The sequence below is a fragment of the Thunnus maccoyii genome, chromosome 13 (assembly GCF_910596095.1).
Source record: "Thunnus maccoyii chromosome 13, fThuMac1.1, whole genome shotgun sequence".
NCBI lineage: Eukaryota > Metazoa > Chordata > Actinopteri > Scombriformes > Scombridae > Thunnus > Thunnus maccoyii.
The window spans coordinates 21,613,962-21,630,857 of NC_056545.1; the positions used below are offsets into that span (position 1 = coordinate 21,613,962).

The 16,896-nt window shown below is 43.3% G+C and overlaps 1 protein-coding gene across 1 annotated transcript in view; it reads right to left on the bottom strand.

Annotated features, from left to right (window-relative positions):
* LOC121909905 (neuronal tyrosine-phosphorylated phosphoinositide-3-kinase adapter 1) overlaps positions 1 to 16,896 on the bottom strand; it is a 39,917-nt gene that overhangs the window by 2,025 nt on the left and 20,996 nt on the right. Inside the window, exons 5-10 of the mRNA XM_042430755.1 lie at positions 11,873 to 12,120; positions 3,909 to 4,276; positions 2,585 to 3,829; positions 1,991 to 2,542; positions 1,650 to 1,892; positions 299 to 405 (exon numbers count right to left, since the gene is read on the bottom strand). Coding sequence (XP_042286689.1) covers positions 299 to 405; positions 1,650 to 1,892; positions 1,991 to 2,542; positions 2,585 to 3,829; positions 3,909 to 4,276; positions 11,873 to 12,060 — 2,703 coding nt within the window. The 5' untranslated portion in view covers positions 12,061 to 12,120. The remainder of the gene's footprint in view (positions 1 to 298; positions 406 to 1,649; positions 1,893 to 1,990; positions 2,543 to 2,584; positions 3,830 to 3,908; positions 4,277 to 11,872; positions 12,121 to 16,896) is intronic.

Consider the following 16,896-nt stretch of genomic DNA (forward strand, 5'->3'; position numbering starts at 1 on the left):
CTGCAGCTCATCACTCCAAAACATAGTACAGCATGTTCTTTCATCCTCTATTCTCTAACATTTACTGATTACATACAAGCCTACGTCATATACCTTTGCTGCTCTTATTCTTTTGAGGCAGGCCAAAACCTTATTCTGCTCAGTGGGCAAATCTACCAGCTATAAATAGATCTGCAGGAGCTCTGTCTCTAGCAGGAATGGAAGTCATAATGAGGACAATATTAATGTTCACTCCCAAATCTACCATGAATGAAGTTAATAGAGTCTAAAGTTATAAGGATGGGTATTATATATTCACCTGATTCAGGGCTTCTCGTGCTGGTAGACTGCTCTGTCTCTGGACGTCTCCTCCACCCACCTGTCTCACTCCAGCAGCAGAGGAGGAGCGGCCCAGCCGCCCCACTTCTGTAAGGAAACAAACATTTGGGCCTGCTAATGAGAACCCTGGAACATAACTTTTCATTTTAACACACAGAGCTGTGAATGTTTACTCATACTCAAGTGAATTGAGACAGCCTTTGTACATTGTGCGCTCATTATATTCTAAACTATTAGACAATTATAAAGTTATAATAAACCTACAAACAATAGATACTGGAGCGATACATTTTTATTAACATAGGTACGCTTTCACAGAGATTTGTTGTGTCACTGTCTGTCAGCTGGATATCTTACATTATCTTGTAAACACACATCCATTAAATTTATTGGACAGGAACACGTAATTTGATCTTGTTGGTGATCCTGATCTGCAATTTCCGCTATTCTGCAATTATTGTTTATCCAGGCATAACCAAAATAAGATTGAGAGTTAATTCAATATTCTACTGAATTTTTTTTTTCAATCAAAAATAGGTTTAACAATGAAGTGACAGAAATGATTTGAGTGAAACAGATATTTGACTGTTAGGCATTGGTGAAGGGTTGCACTCTGATTGCTCTATAGTTTCCTGTAATATCACTTTACTTAAGAGGCTTACCTGGAATATCATTTGAACCCAGTCTGTATATGTACTTAACTCATATAACTGAATTTAATTAAATTATAAAGTGCTTTAAACAACCGGGTTTGCCACAATGTACATTGTAAACAGCATGAAATGTGCCTGGGGCTCATGAATGTGTATGTGCGGGGATGTGGACTTGTTTATGGAACACTTCTTTTATTGGCTCTGCTTCAAGGAAAGTATTGCACTGATTCTCAAAGTAAGCAGTGTCTCTCTGTCTCTGGAGAAAGGCCTTGAGTGAAGATGCAGAGACTGACAAAGAGATATAGAGGCTTCAAGGCTAACTTCAGTATAGCAGGATGTGCTGGAGGCAGAGCTTTTGTGACAGAGGAGAGGAGAGGAGAGGAGAGGAGAGGAGAGGAGAGTCTCTGCTAGTTTAATTCTCTACTTTGATGAATGAAAAATATCTTAGATGGGGAAAGTTTATCTCTTAAAAAATTCTGGGGGTGTTAAGTCATGTTTCATGTCAAACAAGGGAAAAAAACAAGCTGGCTGTCTAAGTTTAAAAGCTACATCATAGCTCAGCCAGCAGAAGAATCCCCATGTAAATCTGCTCACAGTATGTAGTTCCTTTCTAAAGAGGATAATGTTGTTTTCTTGTTTGTCTTTTTCAGAAGCTATGACTGAAAAGATTATGCCTACCTCCATTGCGACAGGCAGGGAAAGTCTGGCAGGGAAGAGGCAGCCCGACTCTGGGCAGGGCTCTGAATCCTGGGCTGCTGTCCATGCCTGCCAAGGACTCACTGTGACCAAGGGCCCTGCTGGTGGCACCACTGAAGTGGACCGGGATGCCTGAGTGGCCTCCTCGAGACCCCATCCCCAACTCCTCTTTATCCATCCTTAACAGGGCATCAGCACTGCCGTTCCATGCCCGTCCTTCGTCCTCTGACACAGGGGAAAGAACAGAATGAAATACCTTCAAATGCCTGTTTTTTTCTCAAAACAACATCTGCATTTTGAATCCAAAATGACCTCTGACTTACTCTCTGTGTCTCTGCTCCCATGGCTGAAGGACAATTTCCTCTGCATGGGCCAGTAAGACCCCTCATCTGCGGCTAAGCTGGCACTGCTGTCCCAAGGCATGAAGCCAACTTTCGACTGGAGGGATGCGGACCCTCCGTTACTCTTGGATGCCCCTTCACCTACACCTGTAAGACTCGAGGGCTGTTGCAGACACGGCGTCTGAGAGCTTCCTCTCAGGCTCTCATAAGCCGGCGGTCTCCGGAAGCCGCCGGAAGGGTAGGTCCACAGCAGGGGGCTGTCCGAGGAGGGAGGCTTGTATGCTGGCAGGCCATGAGGAGTGTGAGAGCGGAGGTGCGGGCGAGAATGAGGACGTTGGGATGAGGATAATGGAGTAGGGGTTGAGCTGGTGCTGCCTTGAGATGTTTGGCTGCTAGTGGCAATATCCATCTGTAAGGAGTGCAGCCCTCCTTCCCTGTCCCGATCCCTGTCCCGATCCCTGTCCCGATCCCTGTCTCGATCCCTTTCTCTGTCTCTTTCTCTATCCCTGTCCTTATCTCTATCTCTGTCTCTATCTCTGTCCTTGTCTTTTTCCTTCTCTCTCTCCCTGTCTCTACCCCGATCCCTGTCTCTATCTCTATCTCGGTCTCTATCTCTATCTCGGTCCCTCTCCCTATCCTTGTCTCTGTCCTTATCCCTCTCTCCTTTATCTGTCTTTAAGAGGAAGCTAACAGACTTGCCCTCCTTGCCTGTACTTGAGGTTTGGGTCTGGACGGTGGCCTGGTTCAAAGTCTGAGAGCTGCTCTTGGTCGGAGCAGGAGAGTCTCCTCTTTCTGGCTTGCGATAGTGATGGTAGTGCGAGGGGCGGTGGTGAGGGTGGTGGTGGTGATGGGAGAAAGGTGAGGTGGATTTGGAGGATGGAGGCAGAGGTGTTGAGTGACTCCTGGCTCTCAGTCCAGGAGCAGGGCCCAACTGGGCGTCTCTACTGTGTTTGTCCTGCGGGGTTATACTTCCTCCCGATGACTCCTTGGAGCCTGACATGGATACGGGAACATTAGAGGACGTTGAGGAGGAGGTGCTGGCTTGCGTCGTCACGCTGGACGTTTGAGTTCCCATTTTAGCAGAGGCAGAGACCTTGTTTTGTACCCCGACCCCACTGGAGGCTGCTGCGGGCTGAGGGAAGGCCAGCAGCGGGGGCCGGTGTTGTAGAAGGTTCGGGAAAGGGGCTGGGATCTTCGTGTTGGACTCGGGCTCAGATTTACCCCCTTGCAGCAGGTAGGGAGTAGGCGCTCGTGGGGTGTGGGGACTGGCGGAGAGGACCTGGGGGACAGGGGTGGAGGATGTGGAGGATGGCAGAGGAGATGAATGAGAGATCGACACAGTGGCTTTGGGTTTGGAGTAGGAAGGAGAGGAAGAGGACGGGCGTGGCAGAGAGGAGGAGCTGTTGGAGGAAGATGGGGTGACATGGTAATGTTTAGAGGATTTCAGTTTCTCGTGTTTGGGTGGGGGGTGTCTCTGGGACTCTCTGTCCTCTTGCAGCGGGTATTTCATCTCCTCATAGATTGCCTCACTCTGGTCTGAGTCAGAGTCAGGTGTGGTGGCCACGGGGGTGACAGGGTGGGGGGTGGCGGTCTGGCTGTCTCTGGTGAACACCTGGCCCACCATCTCTATATAGACTGGCTCATCCTCCCCGTCTCCTGTCTGAATCTGAGAGTCTGCTGCCTGGAAAGGCAGGGATGTGGCAGAAGGAGGCACACGTGGAGGAAGGGGGTCAAAGGAAAGCTGGGTGCTGGGACTTCTCTTGGGCTTTAAAGGAGGAACCTTCTTTGAACCGATCTCCCCAGAGTCAGACTTCTTCATGGCTGTAGAAGGAAAAAAATACATCTCAAGAAAATAGATAATTTTCTCAGCAGAATGTGCATCTGGAAATACACTTCTTACCATTTTTCTTCTCTGAGTGTTTGGTCTGTGAATGAGAGGGCGGGGGAGGTGGCGGCGTCTCGGGAGGTCCTCTGCTGTCAGCGGATGAGGAGCTGAGGCGAGTGCTGGGGTGACGTTTGGGTTTGGCCGGAGGGCAGCGGCCGCCATGTTGTGACTGGGTGTCAGAGTAATCTCCGTTCTCTAGACTTGCATCCCCGGCACCGACCGCATGGCAGGATTGCGAGCGTGGCGCCATGGCGGAGGCACAGGAGTGAGGGGACAGGTCCTGGGAGGCCGGCATGGTCATAAAACCCATCCGGAAGTGCCGGCGGAAAGAAGCCAAGTCTCTGACTTTGCCGACAGTAGCTGAAGGGTCATTTTGGGTGGAGCTGCAGTTTAGGAAAAGGGTTGGATAGGTTTGAGAAATCTGGAAACATGAGGGAATCATAGTTAAGTGAAAAAACACTCATGTACTACTGTACCCTTTATATTATTGACCTCCTTCTTCCCTCACTGTCTCTTTGGTCTTCAAACATCGTCTTTGCAATAAAGAAATGCCTGCAGGGCTTTTCGCTGCAAAAGGGAAAGCCCTAGAGGCTCCTCCATCTTTCGCATTCACATATCTCTCCATCTCCATTCCTCCACATCTGCTTCACCATCAAACACATTTAATTAGAAAATCAATTCCCTTGTCAAAAACAAAGTGCTCTTAGTGTACACTGTGCTGCTGGAATTCCCTTATTCTTTATATCCTCATCCCACATCTGCAGTCTGCTCTCATGCTCGTCTGAAGAATTTAATCTGTTGCCATGGGAACAGTCGCAATTGTCATGTATTTGATAGTTTGTCTTCGAAATCACCAATGACACAAGCTCCCAAAACAATAAATAAAAGTGACAAAGGGAAAAATCTGACAAAATATTGCAGTGTTTTACCAAACTGAGCAATAGGTGGAATTTCATTCCTTCTTTTGGCTGAACATACTAGACATCCTTTATTCTACTAACACTGTTTACCTCATTATTAAAACGTGTCTATGCTCAAAACTCTATAGTCTTGTTTGCAGTTTACAAATCTGTCCATCTCAGCCAACATAACTTGTAAAACATGTTGAAGAGCAAGTTTTGGAAGAAGTTAATTATAAGTACACCCCAGTGAACCAAAAGAAAAGTGTGCTGACAGATTGAAGTCAAGTACAGTTCAGGTGATAGTACAAGTGATTTAAGTTGCTGACATAAATCTGTGAGGTTTGAGGCTCGGCTGAGTTCACCAAAGGCTTACAAAATGGTTACTGATAACCCTCTCCTTGCTTCTCTGCTTTAGAGATAGTAGGTGCTGTGATGGTGTGGAGTCCTCTCCAGGGGGGTGTTATGCAGTTTCACCCCACAGCAACACAAGATAAGTCCCTTTAAGCCAACTTGGATCGAACAAGATTGCCTTACTCTTCACATACAACTGATTTATCATTAACAAGGCTACTGTGAAGTTTCTGAACTTACACGAAAAGTCAGAGGGGAGGGGGAAAAAAAAGCTTTATCTTGTGTTTGGAAAATACCATTAGAAATAGTAAAAAAAAAAAAAAGATCACAGAATTTACTGCAGCGGTGCAGGAAGGAATCCCAGATTCATCAGACTGATTCTTGTTCCAGGTTTGTGTTTATCACATCTCAGCAAATGCGCAGGGAGCACATCTGGATAACCACATCTGTGCCTACATGTTTGAGGGTGCAAGAAATTGTGTTTCTGAGTGTGTAATTAAATGGCTCAAATGCATGATTATTATGTGGCGACATATGACCATGGGTCACGCAGCACTCTCTTTTAGATCAGTTGCGATCCCTGTGAGGCAGTGAAGCACAGAGGAAGACAATTGGAGCTTACAATTTGCAGTCAACAGCGAGCGATCAGCAGAAGCAGCAGCGCTGAGGCCGCTCATCCCGGAGAACACAGAGTCTCCTATTTTCTTTTCCTCATCACATCACTGTGTGTGAGTGCCTGAATATGTGTGTTTATGTGTGTGGTATAGCAACAGAGTGTGTTTGCATCTGTACGAGTATGTTTGTGCCCTTGAATGCCTGTGGAGATGTACTTGTGACTCCTCACAATCGACATAGATACTACAGGACCAAATTTAGCCCAGAACAGAGGCTGAACTGCTCCTCCAGGCGGCTTGAAGTGCTCTGTTCTTTTCTTACTTCTTCTAAGGTCAGAAGAAGCTCTCAACATCTTGAAACTAAGACCAAAGATTCAGCTGTTCAAAAACTATCTGGACTTTCGCCTCTTTATTCTCTACTGTTACTTGTTGCTTTACATAATCTACCGTAAACTACAGCCAACAGCTTAGTTTAGCTTAGCATAAGACTGGAAACAGGGGGAAACAGCTAGCCAGGCTCAGTCTGAAGGTAACAAAATCTTCTTAGCAGCATCTCTAAAGTTCACTTATTGACACAACAACTAAAGGGTAAAAACAACAGATTGTGGTTTTATGGGGAATTATGTGCGGGACTGTTTTTCTTGGCCAGGAGGGGAGACTTCCTGGAATCAGCTGTACAGAGAGATATGAAAGTGATATCAAATAAGTGTTTTCCCAAAATGACTAAATATTCCTTTGATGCTTAATCCTGTATTTTCTACAGTAAGAAAAGTGTTTCTGGCTCTTGTTCACAAAATGAAAATCTGTACCAGAGAATGAGTTGAACCTTGTTAATCCAGGATGCATTGATTATTCAATAGTAGCTCTTGCTTATTGCTGGATCTGATTGCTGTCTCCACATGATCTGATGCACCCTTTTAATCATGAATGGAGCTTGATCAGTAACGATGAATTAATCATAAATATTTCAAGAGAAGATTCCTCTCCTCCTGTCTTGCTCTGTCCAAAGTCTGAACCAGGTTTCTAGAAATATTTTCAATCGAATGTTACATTAAACTTTAGAACAAAAGAAATCTTTGTGCTGTAATGAAATATTCTGTCTTTGTCGTCTTCAAAGTTACATGACTGCCAGCAGATGAAGTTTAGATATGTACTGTCAGAGAGAGAAATGTGCATTATTGTCCCCGCCAGTCAAAACAGTATGAGGTCACCCGCTACTCCTCTGTGACCTCTTTAACGCCACCTATAGGTAGATTTATCTTTGGACAGATTCGTGAACACCATCTCCGCTTTTGCTGAAGAAATCCAGTTTAGATAATCCTGCCCCTAGCAGCTACCATCCTATTTCTAATTTACCTTTTTTGGGGCAAAGTTTAAGAGCGTGTTGTGTTTAAACGGCTGAATGAATCTATCTGTAAAAAAAATATTATCTTTAAGAACATCTGATCTGGTTTGAGGGCAAATAATAGCAGTAAATCATCTCTTGTTAAAGTTTCAGGTGGGTTAAGGTTGAGCATTGACTTTGAGTGTGTAACTGTCCTCATTCTGTTGGACCTCACTGACATATTTGACACAATACATAATTGACTGCCTTAAGTTATGGGTTGTCTCTAGTGCAGGTTTAAACTGATGTGATTCTTCTTCTGTCACTGGAAGAAAATTACATAAAAAGTGAAAATGCCTGGTGGTTTGACTCATAGCAATAAAGAATAAAGAACAAGCTTTGTCTACTGATTCTTCTAATAGTATCATCATAGTATTATTTGCCAGCATGTGACTCACCGTTGTAGGTGGCCCTAAAGCGACAAAAGACAAAAATACGTTTTTCAGTATTCGATATGAATAACCAGTCAGATAATGTCTTCTTGAAGCTTTAATAACGAGACAATAGTTGCATTTGCCTGCCTAAAACTCAAGTTATTTTAGACACTGGCCTTAACTTTCACGTTTTAAACTTATGTAACAAGGACTGTTTTCTGTTTGTGCACTCACATTCAGCTGCAATACATTCTGTTCATAACTAAACTGGATGACCTCAAATCACTCAGGTTTTAAGGGTCTGAAAGTGCTTTGAAACATGTGATTAAGATGTCATGGTTTGGATAAAAAATATCTCTCCTCTCTGGGTTTGATGTATGCATGAAAGAGAGATAACAGGGATCAGGCCGGGTCAATGAGTTGAAACAAAGCTTTCATCTGAATTTGTATGTGATAATACAACAAAGTTTTTGTTCAGTGTCTCTAAAGGAAATGAAGATTAACAATTTTTTTAAAAAAAAATCAATATTCATCAACCTTATCTATCTAACCAATTCAACATCGTCCCACATTCATACCCACAAAAGATGAGCTCAGCATGAATAATAGTCAAATTCAGACAGTGGAACCAGAGACAAATATGCAGAGGGAAAGAAACGTGCTCACAATCCTTTTGTCTTTCTATCTATCTATCTATAGATAGATGAAGACTGCACTTATATAGCACCTTTCTAGTCGTCCGACCACTCATAGCGCTTTTACACTACAAGCCATATTCACCCATTCACACAAACATTCATAGGCTGATGGCAGAGGCTGCCTGCAAGGTGCCAACCTGCTCATCAGTAGGATCTAATCACTCACACACACATTCACGCACCGATGGCACAGCCATTGGGAGCAATTTGGGGTTCAGAATCCCGCCCAAGGACATTTCAACATGTGGACTGGAGGAGCCGGGAATCGAACCACCAACCTTCTGATTAGTGGACGAAGTGGACTTAGTGGACTGAGCCACAGCTGCCAAAGTGTCAGAGATGAGGTAGTATGATTACTCATGATTGCAAGTTTGGTTTGCCTTAAGCCTTATTTAAGTTTATGTTTAAAGGTTGGGTAATTAGTGCTCTCTCTTAATTCAATAGGTAGACACTATTCCAAGTAGTGGGTGGCTCTGACTGAGAAGACCGTTGGCCCAAACTTGCTACATCTGTATTGTACAACACAGTCCCATCTAGTAGTTGCCCTTGTTGCCCTGCTGCTACTATGCCTCTGGATTATAAACTGGCTCAGTGGGAGAGGTGCAAACCCATGAAAGACCTTAAAGATGAGGCAAGCATCTGCAAAATATTTAAAACTATCGAAATTAAATAAATTGTACTTTTGTACTATATAGCAATAGTGATAGCTATTGGCCTTTCGGTCAAGTGTCTCTAGTGTCTGTCTGTAAAGGGACTCAGTTGGTTTCAGAGTTGTCATGTTTGCTTGTGAGCAGCTTGTAAGACAGTATGCTATGTGGGAGAGAATCATTGCATGGATAAAGAGGTTGGCTGCCTCTGTTGCTAGGTATGGGTCTTATATGTCTAAAATTAGCCATCCTCTGAGATTTTACCCACTACTCATTAAATGACGTCTCCATACTGGAAAAATGCTATACTCCTGACGTAGAAGACTGGGGTTATGACTTTTGGCCCCATGACACAGTTAATGAAGATGACTGAAGTTGTCACCAAGCAAGAAGCTGAATTGTCTCTTGGCATTAAAAATATTTCTAATTTTCTTTATCCTTACAAATATTACAGAACTCAGAGATCACTTCAACCTTGTAAAGTCAACATCAACTTCCTAACGTTGAGCAAACTGCAAGTTAATAATACAAACCTGGCCTTGCACTTGCTCACATATGGAGACATATGGAGAACCAAGGGAGACTTGCTAATGGTTATTAAACAGTTCATAAACCATTTATAAATTGCATCACGGAAATTCATGGCAAAGGTTTTGCAACAAGACCTCAGAGTCAGTGTATAAATGATAACGGAGTTGAAATGTAAATTGGTATCCAACTGGTGAATGCAGACTAAAAAAATATTCCCCTTTTACTTTCACACACAATGTTTCATTAAATGTATTTGTATATTTTTGCCATATATATTTGTGTGTTAACTTAATTTGTGAATGCCATTATTTATTTAAGATTTCATCTATTTATATTTAATTCTATTGCTTATAAATTGCAATTTACATATGTTTTATCAAAGAATGATTTATTCTTTTGTCTTTTATTCATCCATCTCAGTCCAATAGTCTAACTGAATATCAATTACTGACTTGCTTCATGGGGATTTTGCAAAGCTTTCTTTGTCCTCCATATATCAGGAAGTGCCAGGCTACACCCATGCCAGCCCATTCACACCGGTCTCATAATTCTGTGCAAGAATTAATAAAACCTCAGCTGGCAGCAAGGTTTTCTTCCACCAGTCACCACTACTGGGAATAGTCTGTCTGCCATAAGAAACTGTCTCTATTTTTAAAACTCATATTGAAACTCACCTATTTACCATTCTGTATCTCCACAGCCGTCTGTGCTTTATAAATGTGATTTCTCTCCTGAGGGCCTGGAGATCTCAAACTGTCTACCTGTGCCCTTCACATCGCTTCCTTTGTCTCTCCACCCCACCCCCACCTGCCTCCCTCGCTCCCACCGGCCCTGCAGCCGTCACCGGTCCTTCCTCGAGTCCATTTGGTTTCCATCCCTTCGTCCCAGTGCGGTTTCATCCCTGACCCTGCCCTGTTCATAATCATCACTGGTCATGTCCTGCTTCTCACCTCTGCTGCTCTGGCCCTGCCTGGCTCTGCTTTCATCGCTCATCATGTCCCGTTGTCCCACTCGCTGCCCTACACCTCCACTGGCTTGATGCTGCCATGACGTTGATCTCTGCTGCCAACACGAGTGCCTCAAATTACCGCTGTGAGTCAGGAAGCACTGGATGACACTTGGAGACAAACTGAATTGTTGTCTTTGATGTTCTCCCCGTCCTCTGCGGCACAAATAGCCCCTCACACAGCGTGGAATGTGGTGGATTATAGGTGACTCACATTTGAACAGGAACATCTCTCCTCTGTCCCCGAAACACAGGCTCAAAAACACAAGATCACTCACTCACAGCCGTGCACGCGCTTTTCAAGACAACAACTGTCACAACTGTGATTCAGAGTGTGATGATGTTATGTTGTTGTCAACTGTTTTGCCCACTTTTGTAGCGTGATTGAAGTGGTTCTTTTGTAATTTGATTAGTTGCTTTGATGCTTGGACGTGTGTGTAAAATGCAGTTTAAACAAATTTGATTTTATTTGTCTCTAAAATCACATATAAACTGCAATTACATCCGCTTGGTTAAATAGAAGAAGATAGTAGTAGTGGTAGTAGTAGTTGTTGTAGTAGTAGTAGTATTAGTACTATTAGTATTATCTCTATTATTATTAGTTTTTACAGTCTGTGCAGTGATTTATTATTATCACTTTTCACTTCCGCTGGAAGACGTCCAAAGAGAGGAGCTGGGCCTGATAAATCAGCAGCTAACTGTGTTGCTATAGTGGAGAAATTAGAGCCCTAAACACAACCACTGCACCTAATTTTACATCAACTCTTCAGTCCTACTGAAAATGTGCTGGTAGGATGAGCTTTGAGGCCGTCACTTAATAGCATCACAGTTGCTACATATTTCAAGTCATAACAGGTGAGGTTTTCTAGTGTTCAATTCAATCAACTAACACACAGTTAGGGATCCTATTCAACAGTCGTCACCAGTACAACAGGCAAACGTTCCCTTTTTAAATTCCTCTCTCATCATTGGAAAATTGGATTTAAAAAAAAAAAAAGTTAAAGGAGTGAATGGCCCACATACAGTAGTTGCTCCGTGAACGACTGCATTTATATGATGCTCTGCTGCGACTTATAATGCATGGTCTCATTAAAGCTTAAAGGTTAGAACCTAAGATGAAAGTATGTAAAGCCAAAATAATCACATACTGTATGTACTGAGACAAATGAGGCAACAACTGTATTTAATTTTCTTTTTTATAGGTTTTCGTCCCCTTTTACCCTCTGACATTTTGGCTGATATTACAGTCGTTTATCTCATCTGCAGAACATATTAACTTCATTATGAAGCGCTGATATGCAAATTTGTCCAAGACTTTTCAGGCTAACCCGCCTGACTTCATGAACTGCGCTTGGAATTGAGATTTGGAAATTAAACTCATTCACGCTGGCTAAGAGGTTTATATCCCCGCTGAACTGAACCCTAATGTAATCCCATATATGCAGAGCTCGTGTGAGAGCTGATCCTCTCACCTCTTTTTACTTCCCTCTTGGTCCCTCTGCCTCCAGTCCAAACGGCTCTTACGATACAGCAGGTTCATGTCGCTGCGGGGTCGCTCCTCCTCGCAGCCTATCACAGCGCAGTGCAGCCGCTTGCTTCGCCTCTCTATGTCACGCAGGAAATGCTCGACTGCCACATCCTGGGCAGAGCCAGAGCTCATGGTATAGAAGAAGACTCAGGAGAAGGCGACGTATGTTGCAGGCAGCCTCCTCCAACTCACCTAAACAAGAAGAAACAAGGGAAATATTTGAGCCCATCAATCATTAAAAAACATGTTCAACAGCTTTCCAGCCTACTTGCAAGCTGACAAGATTGACAGTGATTACTTTGTGAAGAGGCAACACACTTAGAAACCTAAATAATCAAACCTAAATTACTAGCAGGACTTCAGGAGAGTCAAAGCTTATCACGTTCAGTGTGTCAAAGCGGACAATCCTGCCCATTACTCCAACTGGCAGCCTTCAAAGCAGAGACACAGTGATGCATGATGATGGAGGTTGCAGTTTTGTTTACCTCAACCTCTAGTGTATCACATGCAAAAACTATTTATACTTTCATTATCCAGTTATGAATATTTGAGTAAGCATGGTAACTCAGCTGCAGAGCATCTCTGGCTGCAGGCCCTGGGATGGCCTAGCTAAGCCTGTCTGCTAGCCAGACGGTAATGTGGTTTGTCATATGTAGCGCATGCACAGCTTCCTACTCACGCTCACCCCATGAGAAGTCAGGCTTGTTGTGGGGCAGATATCTGAGGGCCCAACAGTGTTTTCATGCTGGTGAATGGGAGTGTGCAACGCAATTGGCTAAGAAAAGCACAGCTGTCAGCTGATGCATGTTTCCAGTGTTTTTCCATCATAAATGGAAACAGAGCGTTTGAGGGTTTTTCGGTGCAGGACACTAGAGCATTATCATCTGTGCTTCTGGCATCTGGAACTGTAGCATCAGTTTGTTTTGTGTTGAACAGCATTGTTGGTGAACAAAACTGAATAAATCACTTCATATGAGATGCATTACCTATTAAATGAACTAAGCCTCATATATGGTGTTTGCAACATTGTTGGTTAGTAATTTTCATGGCCAAAACTGACAGAGAAAAAGACACCCAAAGTGAAATATAAAACAAATTATGTTCTCTAGTTGATACTGTTTAAAGTCACTATTGTGCATTCACAGCATGTTACAATGAAATTGCATGCAAATCCAATTTAATGAGCTCTGAATTATGCTTTTATATTCCCTGACTAAGGATGCGAGCAGCATGAAAAGGGCATAAAAAATACATGATATTTACATTTTCCAGCAACATAATTGCTCCTCTAATTCTGTACATATTCAGGGACATTTAAACCACATTTACCAGCCACTGCACATTATTTTTACTGTTGGAACAATATTTCAACCATGTCTCACTGTAAAGAAAATCCACAGTGCGAGCATCAGGCGGTGTTACCTGGGCCAGGCAGCATGTTGAGCTGTGTAGCCGCGTGTGATCCTTTTGTCACGGCCCAGTGTGTCATCTAGTGTGTCAGCGTGGCTACTGCTATTCTTGTACCCCACAGCCCTGACCACAACCTCGACCGCTGCTTCTGCCATGCTTGCTGACTCATTGTTAATTAGGTTAGGGAGTTGCGACTGTAGGTTGGACTTTTGTTAACGGGAGCTTTGATTTGGGTTTCTAGGATCTGGCAGCTGAGCAGGCACCCCTGCAATTGCCGCATTACATGTTGTGGGTTGGTGTGCAATTAGCAAAGCTAAAAGAACCAGGAGACCTTCATCATACATCTACAGACACGTTTTTCTAATCAAACGGAGCCGCGAATATCATTTTTACAGACACGTACAGTACAACTCACATATGATGGCTGTGATTATTCCCTATAGTGACTTTGAATCCTGAATAAATTCAGAGCATTTAGCAAGTTGTTTCAGGAGCATCTGTAGGGTCAGGAATCGCTTGAATTCCTCTCATTAGAACCAGAAGGCAGATGGAGCCATGATTCATATAAGTGGATCTGCATGCAACGCTGCAGACTACTCATTCATGCACGTAAGCAAACAGATCACACACATACTCAAATCCCCCTATACTCGCTAAACACACACATACACACAAGCTGCGAATCAGTAAATGCAAATGCTAAGCAGCTGATTTGAATGTGAGTGACTGATGAGAGGGAATTTATAGAACGAAATAAAGCTCAATACAAAGAAAGAGCAAAGTTATGATGGAAATATGATGAAACACTTTTCATCTTTCACTGCCACTTAATTTAACACTTCTGTAACACTTTGTGCTGCAGCCCTCTGCCCTCCAGTCTCAACCTCAGCAAGTGGTCCTGTAGTGTTGCTGCACCTTGCTGCGAGTGAGGCACTAGCGCTGCAGAGTGGAGGGACACATCACAGGGCTGGCCTGGCCTTGGCGTAGGAGCAATATTTCTATGAAATATATACAAAATACACATTTAATTACATTGGGGTATACTATGCCCTTTGTGTTTTGCAGACATCCACGAAACCTAATGTGATTTGAAACAAGCTATTCTTACAAACGCCAACCTGCCTCCTTTTTTGATTAGAAGAAATAGCATCCATAAGATATTTAAGGCTGCTTAAACAGACTGAAAGGGCAGATAGTACAGAACATTGTGTTCATAAAAGACATCTTCTACCTTCTGCTGCACACCCAGTCCTCAGACTGGCATTCTCTTGCACTAATAGGATGTTCAGGTTTGCATTCATTCAAATCTCAATTAAATAGAACATTTTGTAACTTTGTATGTGATGGTAAATAAGGTGGGTAGGAAAAAAGACAGTTGGATTTTCTAAGTCTGCAGATGTTTACGGGTCACTTTATCGATGATGTAGCTTCTGTATTTTGAAAAAACAAGATACTGTTCATAGACTTCAGTTTATTCTGTGTCTCCCTAATACCACAGATATTTTTTTGCCCACCGCTGCACGGTGTCATAACTTGACCCCACAGCCACTCTGTAAACCACAGTCACCACGCTCGAGCCAGACTGCGCTGCAGCTCAGCCTGGAGGAACGAACAGGGGGAGGATGAGAGAGGCAGAGAGGAAGCCGTGAAAGAGGGATGGACCGAAAACGTTCACGAGAAGAATGAGCAGCTTGAGACGCACAGCCAGAGAGGAGGAGAGGATTGAGGCAGCGGGAAAGAGACGGGAGGGGGCACGGTGAAAAATGGGGGGAAAGCCAATAAATAGAGAGCCACTGAGGGATCAACCAGGCTGGAGATAAATACGATTAGGCGAAAAACGTACTGGAGACAGACTGATGGATGGAATATTGAGACAGGGAATATGAGAGTGGAGGAATAAGCAAATGGAGGCAAGTGAGAGGGAGAGAGGATAGAAAAACAGTGAAAGGCAGCTAGACTACAAGAATGGGGGAGGGAGGTGAAATCAAGCCTCTCACACTAGTCGCTGTGTGTGGTCTCCTAGCAACACTGTCAGCCATGCATCTTTTCCTTAGCCACTGAATATGCACAAAGCAGGACGTCGGCCTCGTCATACGTGATGATCCCTGGGTTAAACTTCACTGATGCTTCTTTTGTACCTGATCCTCCTGCAATAAGGTATCCATGTATTTTACATGGAGATAGCATCTGTAACCAATAGCAACCATACAACCTTGCTGCCAACATGACATGACGTACTCAGCCACACTGCACATTCTCTAAATGTTACTTATCTGTAAGAAATCTATCCAAAACAGGTGATCTGACATTTTTAATAAATGCTTACTCATGAGATTCAGGTGTAAATGTTTGCATCAGAGCAACATTTTATCACCTGTCACAGTGAATTGAAGTGAAATGAGACATATAAAGGTAAAATATTATGCAAAATGCACATTTTCATGTCTTTTCAACATAAACATCCTCTCTCTTTTTCTCCTGCTCCATCTTTCAGTAAATGTGAGCTCAAACACAATTTAAATTTGGCTCCCTTTGTGACGTCACAAAGTGAAGACCTGCTGGATTCACTATATTTTTGATAGAAATGTCCCACAACAACTGGAAAACTGTTGTTAGCTTGGTGTTAGCATGTTGACTGGCTAATATGGCTAGCAATGTTGGATGATAGACAGTCAAGAGAAACTGTGTGAACGTTAAGCCTCATTTGAAACCAACTAAATAACGACAGTAGTAGGTTGGATAGTGGTAACTGTTTTTTCATGTTGTTTTTTGTGGAATTTTGAACTTCAGCGCTAGCTCAGCTAGCTTTTTTGTTACATGTTAGTCCGCTCTGCTCCATGATCCTCGCCGGTATGTGTGTGTTGCTACTGTAACGTTATGTGAACGTAGTTGATAGACATGCTATGAAGGCTACGATACATGTGAAAAAAATGGTCAAACTGCAAGAATTCCTTTGCTTGGCAACGTTGTGCAACTTTGATTAGCACCCAGCTGCTAACTTGCTCAGACCATGAAGCTGTAGTGGCCCCCTACAGTGTGTAAAGTCAAGCTGAGACTAATACATCCATTCTGGTCCACACATGCGCTTAGAGTTACTGTAATACTAGTATTAGTGACGCTACTGCAGCTCCGTTGCAGCTCCATTGCAGTTCCAGTATGAATACGAATACTTTCCACAGCCCTTGGTGTCTCCTGTTGCGGCCGTATAATTTCGCATTGTATCACCACAGGAAAGTCACACCCAGTTCCAGAGTGGGGCGCAGAGAGCAGTGGCTCATTTGCATAGACACAGAAACAGCCCATGGAGAACAGGACTGAAACAGAGGGGTATAGAGGAATGCTAGAATGCATAATCTCAGTGGTATTTTCAGCAAAAAACTTCAAAGACATGTTTTGGGGACCTCAGAGACCTATATTAACTTGTTGAAAAGGAATATAATATGTGACCTTTAATAACTTGAGCTTGGAAAATCTCCGTAACAGCTGACAATAATGAGACTGGAATAGTTAAACAGGAGCCCCATGAGATCACACCTATACCAACAAGACAGGCTCCTC